The sequence below is a fragment of the Carassius auratus genome, chromosome 41 (assembly GCF_003368295.1).
Source record: "Carassius auratus strain Wakin chromosome 41, ASM336829v1, whole genome shotgun sequence".
Taxonomy (NCBI): Eukaryota; Metazoa; Chordata; class Actinopteri; order Cypriniformes; family Cyprinidae; genus Carassius; species Carassius auratus.
In genome coordinates this window covers 12784955-12800356 of record NC_039283.1, presented here as the reverse complement: position 1 = coordinate 12800356, position 15402 = coordinate 12784955, and the positions used below count along the sequence as shown (strand labels likewise).

At 38.2% G+C, this 15402-nt stretch overlaps 1 protein-coding gene across 1 annotated transcript in view; it reads right to left on the bottom strand.

Moving 5' to 3' along the window:
• Nucleotides 1–7264: 7264 nt before the first annotated feature.
• LOC113060104 (E3 ubiquitin-protein ligase TRIM71) overlaps nt 7265–15402 on the bottom strand; it is a 36922-nt gene continuing 28784 nt past the window's right edge. The window contains exons 3-4 of the mRNA XM_026228932.1: nt 11749–11883; nt 7265–9295 (exon numbers count right to left, since the gene is read on the bottom strand). Coding sequence (XP_026084717.1) covers nt 7844–9295; nt 11749–11883 — 1587 coding nt within the window. The 3' untranslated portion in view covers nt 7265–7843. The remainder of the gene's footprint in view (nt 9296–11748; nt 11884–15402) is intronic.

The following is a 15402-nucleotide window of genomic DNA, read 5'->3' as shown; positions in this document are numbered from 1 at the left end:
TGTCATATTGCAGTTATATATGAAAAATAAGTGAATTATTTTGAAGTTGTTTTAAATACTTTTACTCAAAGGCTGCCAGAATGTTAGCAAAATCAAACACATGGAATGGAGTTGGAATGGATTGACAAACAAATTATTACCATTTATTTTTTCATTCCATTTTCAAACATTCTAGTACAATTTAACCCTTTCTTATCATCATTAACACCTGGCTTTTTCCCATCTGCCAGACAACAAACATTTTCCTGCAGGCTCCAACTGACCTTCTGGGCTGCACCCCGCCCCTCTCTGACCTTTGACCTGTTGGTATGCAGGGACGCCCATTCCTCAAACAGCATTGGTGGCCTTAAGAGGCTTTTGTTAAGTAATTTAGACAAAACAAAGAATCCTTGTGCTAGTACTCTTTAAACAGGATGACAAATATTTCCCCGAGTGATTTAAGGAGCAGTTACCATAACCTTGTCTTTAAGCACTTTGTCTTTAAGAGAAAAGAGAATTTTTCTGCAGGCTCGTTCATTAAGGTTATCAAATAAAAGCTACAGATTTCAGATATGGGCTCAAATGCCTCCCCTCCAGATGTCAAATTAACGCATACAGCATCCTGAGGTTTCTTACAGTATTGTTCAAAATAATAGCAGTACAATGTGACTAACTAGAATAATCAAGGTTTTTAGTATATTTTTTATTGCTACGTGGCAAACAAGTTACCAGTAGGTTCAGTAGATTGTCAGAAAACAAACAAGACCCAGCATTCATGATATGCACGCTCTTAAGGCTGTGCAATTGGGCAATTAGTTGAAAGGGGTGTGTTCAAAAAAATAGCAGTGTCTACCTTTGACTGTACAAACTCAAAACTATTTTGTACAAACATTTTTTTTTTCTGGGATTTAGCAATCCTGTGAATCACTAAACTAATATTTAGTTGTATGACCACAGTTTTTTAAAATTGCTTGACATCTGTGTGGCATGGAGTCAACCAACTTGTGGCACCTCTCAGCTGTTATTCCACTCCATGATTCTTTAACAACATTCCACAATTCATTCACATTTCTTGGTTTTGCTTCAGAAACAGCATTTTTGATATCACCCCTCAAGTTCTCAATTGGATTAAGGTCTGGAGATTGGGCTGGCCACTCCATAACATTAATTTTGTTGGTTTGGAACCAAGACTTTGCCCGTTTACTAGTGTGTTTTGGGTCATTGTCTTGTTGAAACAACCATTTCAAGGGCATGTCCTCTTCAGCATAGGGCAACATGACCTCTTCAAGTATTTTAACATATGCAAACTGATCCATGATCCCTGGTATGCGATAAATAGGCCCAACACCATAGTAGGAGAAACATGCCCATATCATGATGCTTGCACCTCCATGCTTCACTGTCTTCACTGTGTACTGTGGCTTGAATTCAGAGTTTGGGGGTCGTCTCACAAACTGCCTGTGGCCCTTGGACCCAAAAAGAACAATTTTACTCTCATCAGTCCACAAAATGTTCCTCCATTTCTCTTTAGGCCAGTTGATGTGTTCTTTGGCAAATTGTAACCTCTTCTGCACATGCCTTTTTTTTAACAGAGGGACTTTGCGGGGGATTCTTGAAAATAGATTAGCTTCACACAGACGTCTTCTAACTGTCACAGTACTTACAGGTAACTCCAGACTGTCTTTGATCATCCTGGAGGTGATCATTGGCTGAGCCTTTGCCATTCTGGTTATTCTTCTATCCATTTTGATGGTTGTCTTCCGTTTTCTTCCACGTCTCTCTGGTTTTGCTCTCCATTTTAAGGCATTGGAGATCATTTTAGCTGAACAGCCTATCATTTTTTGCACCTCTTTATAGGTTTTCCGCTCTCTAATCAACTTTTTAATCAAAGTACGCTGTTCTTCTGAACAATGTCTTGAACGACCCATTTTCCTCAGCTTTCAAATGCATGTTCAACAAGTGTTGGCTTCATCCTTAAATAGGGGCCACCTGATTCACACCTGTTTCTTCACAAAATTGATGACCTCAGTGATTGAATGCCACACTGCTATTTTTTTGAACACACCCCTTTCAACTAATTCAACTAATTGCCCAATTGCACAGCCTTAAGAGCGTGCATATCATGAATGCTGGGTCTCATTTGTTTTCTGAGAATCTACTGAACCTACTGGTAACTTGTTTGCCACGTAGCAATAAAAAATATACTAAAAACCTTGATTATTCTGGTTAGTCACATTGTACTGCTATTATTTTGAACAATACTGTACATCAATCACAAGCTGGAGGAATACTCCATTGTATAACATTGGAGTGCATCGCTCAATTGTCATTCAGAACAAATCTCATCGCATTACACACATAGAAAAAAAGGTTTATTTTCGGTCACTGTAAATATAAGGAACAGAACAGACTCCGAATATATTGATCTGTTCCAACTAGATTTATTACCCTGGTCACTTAATATAAATTTATAAAAATTAGGTTAAAATAGTATGTACAAATTCACAATTTTCATTCAAAAAGTCCTCAAAAGATTTTTTAATATCTGGTAAACATTGCAACTGACCACATATTAAACCCAAATCCAATTAGATATAATATTTTGTTGGTCACATCAATCACAGTAAATCCTAACCTCGACCGTAACAGTGGCAGCACATCCAGACAGAATTAGTTTGTCACGATCAAATCCATCCATGATTTCTCAGATCTCTGAACTGAATCCATAATTAAAACTGGATACTGTTGGACAGATATTTCGAATTTCTGAGTGAAGAACAACAAGGAGTTTATCAGAGCCTTTAGAGGTTTCCAAAAACCACTGACCTAAGTGACACTTAAGGTCTGTAACTGAAACACAGAAGAGATTTGTTTCAAGGAATTGATCACAGTTTGATGTTAACATATCATAATTATTTTAACAAAAAAAGCATTCAAATGAACTTTGATACTTTTCAGTATATAAGTAATTTATATAGCTATGTTTTTCTAATCTCATCCATCATGCATTCTTTTATAGGCCTACTCAGTTGCTAGTATTTATGACCAAAACGCAAGATGAAATTCGTCATGTTAAACAGTTAAATCCTTAGAATAGTGTAGCAGACTTCTTGCATAAAAAAATGCACATAATACAATATGGATAATCAAGTAAACAAGCTGCTTCAGATCAGTAAGTGTTCATCTTGAAACATACTAACAGAAGTTATTCTTAAAATTGCTTTACAAAAATCAGTTTGTTATTTAAGAAAGTAAAAACACTCAGCACAGATACAGGATCCAAAGAGGTATAACTTTATTTAAATCATAAACAACCAAACATTAAAAAGAGAGAGGAAAAAAAAAAAACTGCATAGGAAATGTTTAAAGTCCACAAAGACAAAAGAACAAGACTGGAGACCACTACGTATTTCATATAGCCTCATCAGCCTTACTCAGAGAGTAATAAATGACTGTTCTGTTGTTGGTTGAGGGGGTGATAGATGGTGGGACAGTGCGAGTTGTTAAACAGAAAGAGATGGAAAGAATGGTGGGCCTCTTGGAGGGCCCCTAAACCAATATCATCAACCTGAAATGACAACTGACCTGAAATCAACATTTGCTACATTTATTATACCCTAAACATTTTATTTTAGAAGGCAAAACTGATTCCAGGTCAGAATTTAGGAGCAGAATCTCCCCACACCTCTTTGCTTAGCCTGTCTCACAGCCAAGCCTGATGGAAATCTCAATCTTCAGTGCTGGGACATGGAGTCGAAATATCTATCTTCAATATAATTCTAATTTAGAGAGTCTGTTGGCCTCGAATTTCTTGAAAACCTATTTTTCAAACTTTTTTGACCATCAAAAGGCAATTAATTTTGTAACATTTATCGCAACATATCCATCCACCAATCAAAGAGATAAATTATTAATTTAGTAACATGAGGTTTAAATGAATCAAATCAAGTTAGGACTTTATAAAAAAAAAAAAAATGCAAAACTGAGACATGCTGTTGTAAAAGTTACGAATCGCTCACCCCCTCACTGACGGTTTACCGTGACATGGTTAAAAAGGAACCCATGGAATTCAATAACAGCATTTTCACCAACAAAACAACACACAAAAGCTCATAAGGTACTAACAAAGGATTCACTATCAAACTGTAGGAAACAAATATTGAATTTTAATCAAATCTCAAATCTCTACAAATCTACCTGAGTTGTTTTAATGTGTATACACATCTCTTTTTTTTTCATAAGATAATACAATCATAAAAGGGTCTATGACCACACAATTCTGAACTTAGATTTTCTGTTTTTCTCCAGTAAGGAAGTCGTAAGCTGGAATACACCAGAAATGGTGACAAAAACCCGTACAATTAGAGACCGGAGGTCCAACGAAAGAAAGAAAGAAAAAAAAAAATTAAAATTCAAAGCAGACGGAGTTTGCTTACACTGACTTTCACGTCCACTGAGCCAGATAATATCTAGATGACAAAGTATCAGTCCTAAAAAATGAATTCTCTCAAAGTAGAACACTTTTAATGGTGTCCAAATCACAGCTAAATGGGCTTTATATAGTGGCTTTATCTGTACTGATCTAGTCGGAGTCATCACAGCTTTGTCAAATAAAACTCTACCACCACCACACAGCTGGAGATCAGTTCTCAATGGGAACCGGACTCAAACTTTTCTCCATCTTTGGTCCTGTAGGGCACCTGCTCAGAAACTCTCGTTACACACCAAAGCCATCGTCCCAGGGACGTGTTCTACAAGCGCTTCACCTCTATGTTAAGATATCGACAGCTTGTTGAAGTACAAGAATGATCGATGGCAAATGTATAAATCTTTGGGCAAGCATGAAAAAAAATTTGATTTATAAATACATCCACACGTGGATGTTTCACTCAGACGAGGTCTTGGCAGTTTTCCAGTTCTGATTTGATTCCTAAAGCTAAGCAGCTGTGGCAAGGCATCTGAATGGAGCTCAGTAAGGTCCCTTACTCTGTAAAGCGGTCTAGAAATAGTACAATCATATAGTCAACCACTCACCACAAGCGATAATCGCTTTTCTTTTTTTTTGGTACATTATACAATTTTTTTTTCTTCATCCCTCCCTTTGTTTTCCAACATTCTTAATTTTACATCCACCCGTCTACAAGGACCTTTACAGCATGCAAAAATATACATTTAAAGAGCGCAGGGATTCAGGGAAAGAAAAAAAAAAAAAAACTTTGTGGCTAAATATTCATCAAATCAAATCTGATATAAATACTGTAAGACAGGGAAGATTTGTGTTGGTGGAAGAAGCAAATCTTTCATTTTTTTTATTGCATAAGATTCTTAAACAGGCTTCTGTTACCCAAGCTGGTCCTTATATTTTCATCTAATGTGCAGATCAATTTTCAAAAATCTAACTGACTACTTCCCATTCTTACAGAGCATAAAACACAACATTATCTCAAATTACATCTCTTCAACATAAATATGCCTGATGATCCACAATTTGAAGTCAATATTTTGTTTACAATGAGGTAATAACTGAGGAAAATCCAATTTATAAATGAAAAGCAAAAGCTCAATGCACCAGTGACTTTCAGAATCATTTTTGGCACATGCCTATTTCCTATAGTCACCCTTTGGCTAAGACATTCAGTTCCAATTTATCTAGCATCATGAAAGGCACAGGTGACTACATGCAAGCACATTAATACTCATGATAGGACAAAAGATAACTGCAGCCAACAAGAAAACGGTGGGCAAAACATGACCACTTTCCAACATGTCGTCCAGCTATCCGATAACTTTCTGGTTTTAAATGTTACCTAAAGGGTAAAACGGAAAGCATCATGCGAAGTAACCCCAAAGGTTAATATTACAAACATATACAGTTGGTTCTGTAAGTGGGCCTGCCACACATGTACCAACAAGGTGATAGTACCACACACATTCAGAATGATGTTTGTATAAAGCTCACCCATTTCAAAATATCCAAAAACACACACATGATGATGCTTGCAAGAACAAGAACATACAAATTCCCATGGGCCACTTATTACCAGAAAGGGGAAAAAAAATCATTTTAGTGATTAATGATTCTCATTGCCTCTTTGCAAACTTCATATTTTGAGTTATCACACAACTCTGGTGAGATACACGTTCCTGTTGGTCATAAAAGGACTTCAGAAGAAGTTTAGGCAGACTATAATGGGAGAGCATGTGCTTGTGTTCTGCTGTACACCAGTGCTTTATAATCATATATTATTTTCTTCTTTTCCCCAAATGCTTTGCTTCCTCTATTTTTTTTTTCTTCAACTGAACATAGAAGCAAACACTTTAAAGTGGTTCCCCACAAGTCAGGCACAAACTATCCATTTCAAACTGGGCTCAATAGATTCTAAGTGTTTTCAAATGATGTTGTGATGGAGTGAATAATCTCCCTGGAGATATTTCTTAAATGGGCACAGGAAGCACTGTAGGCCATACTGTTATGAATAGAACAACAAAAAACAACTTGTGATCTAATGCAGCTGTTTGTAATGAGACTCTTATGAACCTGGCCTTAATATACATCCTATGTTGAAAGAACTCACACACATACACGCACACATATATACACATATGTGTGTGTGTGTGTCTGTCTGTCTCTATGATATTATATATATATATATATATATATATATATATATATATATATATATATATATATATATATATATATATATATATATATATATATATATATAATCCTTACCCTGGGAGGATCTGAATTATATCTGTGTTCGCCGGTTGTGTTGATCAGGTTCACCTTGCCTAAATCATGCATATATATAAACTATAGAAACACAAAGATAAGGGCTAGGTCATTTTTACACTAGATACACACTTTAGTGTCTACATACTTTCCTCCCCAGAAATAAAACTTTTTTTTTTAAGAACACCCTCCGTTTTACTCTATCTTAACACATTTCAAATAATCATTTGTTCTTCTGAAAAACTCTTGATTACATAATGAGGGTCCTATTAAATTACTAAAGTCAGATAATTTGTCTAGTTTAGAAGTCTTTTCATCAGTAATACAACATATATTTTTGGTAACTGCTTGCATCATTTTCAAATGGAAAAGACCATAAAGTGAGGTAAATGTGTAATGAGGCTCTTGGACCCAGAGGTATAATACGGTAAATGAGGTAAAAGGTTTAGATGAGGTACGAGATAAAGATGAAATCTGATTTAAAATGTACACAAAGTAAAAACAAAAACAAAAAAACATAGCAGTAGATATATCAAAATGTTCTCCTAATGTTTCCGCCAAAACATGCAGCTTTGTTTTTATCAATCGTTATGAGAAACATTCAGGGACATAACTTGCGTTCGGTGCACAGTAACGATCAGGAAAAAATTGTGCGGACTGTGCAAATACCCAAAAATTGCTTTTTTTTTTTTTTTGTCCTCACATTCTACGGAAAAAACAAAAACAAAAAAAAAAACACTGAGGTAGACGCTTCTTTATAAAACTTCACGGATTAATCCCTGCACAAATGTGAATACATTCATACATAAGCTAGATGAGGTAGGTGTAATGCAGAGAGAAAATATTTCAAGAATGCAAGAAATTCCCTGAGAAAAAAAAAAGAAAATGGAAAAAAAAAGATTTGATGACACATAACAAAAGCAAAATGCGTTCAGCCTTTAGCAGTCAAAACTGTGTTCTGTAACGGCAAGCATTTGGTGTTACACAATCACTGAGAAACATACAAAACTATGAAGTCCTTACAACTGTCATTTTGCCAAATAAAACTGCATTTGCTCCTGATAGATGTGCAAAATCTCCTTTTCCATTTGTCCAGCGCTACAGTTTTGTATTTCAAACCTTAAAAGGTCAGAACATGAGGATTCGGTTGTTTCCAAAGTCCACAGCCACAATCATTCCATCTGGGGTAACCGCTATACCCGAGGGGCGATCCATTTGCCCGAAGCCATTACCGTGTGTCCCAAACTTGCATAAAAAGTTGCCGTTGGGTTCGAACACCTGAATGCGATGGTTGCGGGAATCAGCCACGATAATACGATCCTCCTGGTCCACCGCTACACCTTGAGGCCGCAAGAACTGGCCATTTCCGGTTCCTTCAGACCCGAGGAAGCGTGCTGACTGGCAGTCGGGCCTGATGACAAGCAGCCGATGATTGTTGAAGTCGGTCACAACAAGGTGGCCTTCCCGATTGAAGGCCACGCCGCGAGGAGAGTCAAAATGTTTCCAGAGGGCACCTTCGAATCCATATTTGTTAAGGAAAGTCCCATCAGGTCCAAAGAGCTGCACGCGGTGGTTGCGTGTATCTGAAACCAGGATCTTTCCTTCAGAGTTGATGGCCACATCCCATGGGTAGTTGAATTGCCCATTTTTTGTTCCCTTCTCACCAAATTTGAGAAGAAACTGGCCATCAAAGGTAAAGATCTGGATGCGATGATTGTCCTTATCTGCCACAATGATTCTCCTTTGGCTGTCACAGGCGACTCCAGCAGGGCGGTCAAACTGGCCCGGTCGAGAGCCCAAGGTGCCAAACTTGTGGTGGAAAGTGCCACAAGGCTTGAAGATCTGCACGCGGTTGTTGCTTCGGTCAGCGACCACCACGTAGCCCTCCTTATCCACACAGATTCCCCAAGGCCGACACAGCTGCCCGTCCCCATCACCCTCTCCTCCGAAAGATACAATGGGCAGGCCTACTCCGCCGTAACTGCGACCAGATTTGACCATCACTTTGAAAGGACTTCCCTCGATGTGCTGATTGCATATAAGCACCGATAGCAGATGCTCACCCTCGCACTTGGGCAGATAGCTGACTGTGTACGTTCCATCTTGGTGGTCAGAAACATCTGCGCTAGACAGATTACCATCCGGACTCATAAGCACAACCGACACACTGTCAGCACCAGACAACCGAGGCTCACCGTCATGATCATACCCTACGACAGTAAAGGAAGCTGGCTTTCCCTGCAGTGCTCTCTTGAGGCCTTCACCGTGCGCTTTGGAAGCTGTGGCGAAGGCTCCACTGCTGATGAGGCCCAGGGACTTGATGGCAATCAGAAGAGCCTGGTCTGGTGGTGTAAACATAATGCGATCGTCTTCTTGGGGCTGTAGGATGCAGCGGATGGATTTAAGCTCCTGTAGCTGATTTAACATGTGCTCTCGTGCTAGCAGGACATCTATGCTACGACCCTCTTCTAGAACCTGTGTCACTGTGGCGATAGTACTATCCAGCTTGGTGAGACTCTGGTGTAGTTTCTCAACCTGCAGGTAAAGTGATTTTGCCTTCACCTGGCGAATCTTCTCCACCTGTGCAGGAAACAAAAATGGTTCCTGATGTTACAAATACAGTGATGTACAGTCATGACCAAATGGTTTGGCAGTGACATAAGTTTTGTGTTTTGCAAAGTTTGCTGCTTAAGCTGTTGTAGTGTTCGTTCACATTGATTCTAGATTAATTGTATAGAGTGATCAGATGCATTTTAAATAATTGCTAAAAACTTAATTGGCCCCCAAAATTTTATTTTCACAAAAAAAAAAAAGAAAAAAAAGCAAAGAAACGAAATTCACTGTTTTTTAATTCTGACATAAAATGACCAGCTAACATTGACTAATCCTATCAGCAAAAGTGTGAAATACTAGTCAGGTGAAATCACCATTATACTAATTAGATTGTAAGAGCAGACTGAGGGGAGGGGAGAAGCACTTCCGATCACTGTGTTCTTGTTAGCAATGGTTACCTCTAAAGAAACATGTGCAGCCAACATCGTTTTGCATCAAAATGCCCTCACATGCAAAGAAATTGCTACAAAGAATATTGCACCTGAAAGAACCATTTACCAGATAATCATGAACTTTAAGGAGAGAGGTTCGACTGCAGTGAAGTCTTTCAGGACATCCCAGAGAGTCCAGCAAGTACCAGGACCATCTCCACCTGAGGAGTGACCTACGGAATCATATCACCAGCAGTGCAGAGCTTGCTCAGGAATGGCAACAGGTTGGTGTTAGAGTATCTTCACGCACAGTGAGACTAAGACTTTTGGACAACGGTCTGGTGTTAAGAAGTGCAGCAAAGAAGCCACTTCTCGCTGAGAAAAATGTCATGGAGAGTCTGAAATTCTACAGCAAGTACAAGGATTGGACAGCAGAAGACTGGTGAAAAGTTATTTTCTCTGATGAAGCTCCCTTCCGACAACTAGAAAATCGATTGTTCGCAAAAGAAAAGGTGAACGCTATCATGAGTCCTGTGAAATGCCAACAGGGAAGGATATTGAGATTATTCATTTGTGGCATTGCTTTTCAACCAAAGCAGTGGGCTCTCTCATAATTCTGACCAAAATCACTGCCATGAATAAAGAATGGCATCAAAACGTCCTGCAAGAGCGAATTCTTCCAATGATCTATGAGCAATTTGGTGATGATCCATGCATTTTCCAGCATGACGGAGCACCATGTCACAAGCAAGAGTGATAAAGAAGTGGCAGGAAGATCATTACATTGAAATTTTGGATCCATGGCCAGGCCATAGAGAGGCCATTCTCAATCCCACAGAGAACCTGTGGTCAGTCCTCAAAAGGTGAGTGAACAAGCAGAAGCCCACAAAAAAGGGATCAACTCCGAGAACTAATAAGGCAAGAATAGATCACCATCAGTCAGGATTTGGCCCAGAAGCTAATATCCAACATGTCAAAGCGAATTGCAAAGGTTATGAAGAACAAGGGACAGCACTGTAAATATTGACTCAAATATTGAAATATTTTTTTGCTCATAAAAAGCCTTTAAAACTTATGATATGCATATCATTGTTTTTCAGTATACCATAGAAATGTGGAATAATAATCTACAAATTCTGAAGCAGCAAACTTTGCAAAACATGAAAATGTATGTTACTGCCAAAACTTTTGGCCATGACTTTATAGTAATGAAGTGCAAATACTTTGTTACTGTACTTAAGTACAATTTTGGGTCTCTGTAATTTACTAGAGCATACATATTTTTGCTGACTTTTACATAAAGGAAAAATGTATACTTTTACTCAGATACATTTCTCCTGACCCTTGTGTTACATTTGTAACTGCAAAGCGCAAAAAAACGAAGCAATCTTTGCTGATAGGTCATAGCGATATTGAATTTGTGAATTAATCTTTTGTTTCATTTCGGTTCTTTTGAATTTGTCAAACTGGTTCACAAAGAGGTGTAATTGATTAGTTTTGTAAATCACAAATAAATTGAAGACTTTATTAGTGCAAGTTATAATGTGTGTTTTATCATTCATATATATATATATATATATATATATATGAACTGTAACTTTAACTTGAGTCAATTTCCATATAGGGGAAGTCGTGTCCTAATGGTTAGAGAGTCAGACTCCCAATCGAAAGTCCTGGGCCGGCAGGAATTGTGGGTGGGGGGAGTGCATGTACAGTTCTCTCTCCACCTTCAATACCACAACTTAGGTGCCCTTGAGCAAGGCATCGAACCCCCAACTGCTCCCCGGGCGCCGCAGCATAAATGGCTGCCCACTGCTCCGGGTGTGTGTTCACAGTGTGTGTGTGCACTTCGGATGGGTTAAATGCAGAGCACAAATTCTGAGTATGGGTCACCATACTTCGCTGAATATCACTTCACTTCACTAAAGGTATCCTCACTTTCACTGGAGTTATGATGATTGGATACTTTATAAACACTGCTAGAATATGCAGACAGACTTTCAAAATGTAGTTGCTACTCCATGAATTAATGTTTGTTCAATTATTCACCTTCCAGAGCAGCTCACACTCACGTTCCTCCAGAGCTTTCTTGTGACGAAGAGTGATGGATTTCACTTCTGACTGCACAACCTTAGCCTTCAGTTCCACTTGTTCAGCAATGGCCTGGGCTTTCTCGATGCTCAGCTGAAACAAAATGTAATGAAAGGGCTAAGAAACATGTACATTTGTGAAGACCATTTGAACTCATTTAAAAGTTAAGGGGGAACAAAAAAAAAACTTAATGACTGCACAAAAGATAGCTGAAAGTGCAATATCGTTGCTTATTTGAGCAGCTACAGAGCCACAGACTGACTGAACTTTACTGCAAAAACAAATACAAATCTGCAACAATTTAAATGATAGCAAGAGAACCATTTGTGGATTCAGTAAATATCTTCAGGTAATTAGCTATGCTTACAACTTGTGGATGTCTACCTTCACCAGTTTTCGTCAAAGTACACAGAGACTAAAAAGCTATGAGGAACTAAATAATGCAAGAAATGTTGCAAGAAATTATTATTATTTATCCTGCAAAAAAATAAAAAAATCTAAATACTAATAAATAAATAGAACCTCTCCTCCATCAATCAAAATCGCTAATATATCTTAATTTGAAAGGATCCAAGAAAGCATGAGGGCTTCCTTTGTGATGTTATTCAAAAGGGGGATAAAAAGTCTACCTTGGGGACAATGACCTCTAACATTTGCTTAAACAGCAATTTGTACATAGCTGTACCTATGCATGTAAGCTGACATCGAAAATGCCCACCAAATGTAACATAGCAGAGTTTTGAGCTTTCAGAATCACTTCTGATGTGCACTCTCAAAGGGGAAATATCTTTTTTATCTTAGCTCTACACTTGTCACATTTCAAAGATTATGCATGATAAATTACACAATGAGAGGAAATAAAGGACTTGTTGGTTTCATGACCTGGGTCAAGGGGTTTATCCATTAAGTGAAAAAAGGTGTCTTTTAGTATGGAGCAGAAATTCAAGGTTCAAAGGCTCTGGGGCTCAACAACCTATCGTATAAACAACCTTTAGCATAAATATAAAATTGAAACAAATGCATTTGCAACAATGCAAAATCGATCAACAATCCATTTTTCCAGGATTTTCATTCACAAATGTAACTTTGACCTGAGCAATTATTAATAAATGATTAATTAATTAGAGTTTTTCTGTGGCAAAATATACAAGTAAATTCTGCTGCATTATTAGGGCTGTAGCTATCAAATATTTTAGTAATATAGTATTCTACTAAAAATTCCATCGATTAATCGGATAAAATGTGTTTTTGCTTAATTATATTGACACTATATTGATGTGCACATGCGCAGTAAACCCGGGTAGGAAAATCTAATGGGTAGGATAAAATGTCAGGACACCGGACTTATTTTGATGGGTTGACATTAGGGCTGCACGATATTGGGAAAAATTTACATTGCGATATTTTATTTTTCTGCGATATATATTGCGATATGAAATAAAAAAAAATCTAACAAACAAAAATGGGGTGAGCACACTTACATTCTCATTTTAAATGATTTAAACATTGACACCATCGTGTCAATTGATTAATATGCGCGAGGGAGAGAGAGCAAGACAGCGCTTGTGTTGTTTGAAGACATTGAGCGTGCGGCCGGGGCTCTCTTTGCGCGCGCGCTCACTCTCTCATGACAGTGACAGGTGCAATATAAATAGGAGTCGGCTCTATTTCTAGCATGCACGTGTTTTCCGCGCAGCTTGAGCCGCGTCTCACGCAGGCAGTCTGCAAGATCTAACTTGTTAACATGGGATCCGAATTAAAAACAAACACGCCACGCAGCTGAGACGCTTGCGCCACACATCTAGTGGCCCATACAGTTAATGAATAACGGATCAACTACGACAGCCTACATCGCACATCCTGCAATGTGACTATCATGGATTTGTACATCGCGATATCGATGCTTAAACAACACATCGTGCAGCCCTAGTTGACATACCTTTACAGTTCTGTGTATGTGATGTGACACTAGTTTGACTTAAATCAAACGGTCAAATGCTCATGAAGTGACTGCCTGAGCGGTTCTGGAGATGTTGTTCATGTGTTCACGTCCTTATTTAGTGAGACAGTAGATGCTGAAATTACCACGAGTGTCACATGCGCTTCAGTGTGTGTGATGAAGAAACGCATAGTTGTAGTGATGGCCGATTCGTGAACGAATCGTTCAATTTAACCGGTTCTTCTTAGTGAACCGGTTGAACCAGTTTACCAAATCGAACTGAATCGTTTGAAACTGTTTACGTCTCCAATAAGCATTAATCCACAAATTACTTAAGCTGTTAACTTTTTTAACGTGACTGACACTCCCTCTGAGTCAGAATAAACCAATATCCCGGAGTAATTCATTTACTCAAACAGTACACTGAATGAATGCTGTGAAGAGCGAACTGAAGATGAACACCGAGCCGAGCCAGATAATGAACGAACACGGCCATTGCTGGAGCAGTTCTTGTTCTCTGGTCAAGAACCGGTTGCTTCGGTTTTCGGATCACCAGTACACTCAACCGAGAATCGTTTCTGTCGGACGCGTCCGAATTGAGAACCGATGATACTGCGTATGCGTGTAATTTTGTAAGTATTTTGTTAAACATCGGAAAGTGTGATAAAATATCTATATATATATATATATATATATATATATATATATATATATATATATATATATATATATATATATATATATATATATATATATATTAGGGCTGTCAAATGATTAAAATTTTTAATCAAATTAATCAGAATTTTCAGTGGATTAATCATGATTAATCACTATTTGCTACTACACCTGAATCCTAACTATTTTTTTTCTGAAATGCATACCAAAAGATAAATAACAGGACACAGATACATAATTTTCATGTATTGTTTCATCATGTGGTTCTTTTTTTCTGAATTTCAAAAGTTTAACATTTACTTAGATCAAATTTACCTGAGCACTATATCAAACCATGCTATTTAACTACAGATAGTGTAAGAGTTTTAGGTGAACCAGTGGTTAAATATAGCCACATATCTATGAAATTATGGATAGAGAAACTCGAAAGAATGAACTCAGAAACAAAAACATGCGCCACAATCACATAAGCAGCACTCTGGGCGCTCTTGTTTTTGGGAGGTGTTCATTTGCTCTGCCACAATACTTTAGGATCGATATTTTCACGTTCTGAAGGCTTCAAGTGCCAGTAAAACCAAGTAAAAATGCATATGCTTTCCCAAACAGCTGTAATTTTCGCTGCATTGCATGTAGGCGTTTTGCGCATGCGCAGTGTGAAACACAGGACGCTATAACACCGTGATCCTCAAATCTGGCTCGCGAGATCCACTTTCCTGCGAAGTTTAGCTCAAACCCTAATCAAACACGCATGAGTTTGCTAATCAGTGTCTTTAGGATCATTAGTAAATCACAGGCAGGTGTGTTTAATTGGAGTCTGCGCTAAACTCTGCAGGAAACTCGCGAGCCAGATGAGGATCACTGCTATAACAGAAAGAAGAAGCTCCAGCGTATCAACTACCAAAGTCGTCTCTGTTTATCGAGCTTGGCATGAATGTATTTGAGAGTAAATGGGGTAAAACCTTAAGCTTCTTCGGTGTTTTCGTCGCGGCGCTCGCCGC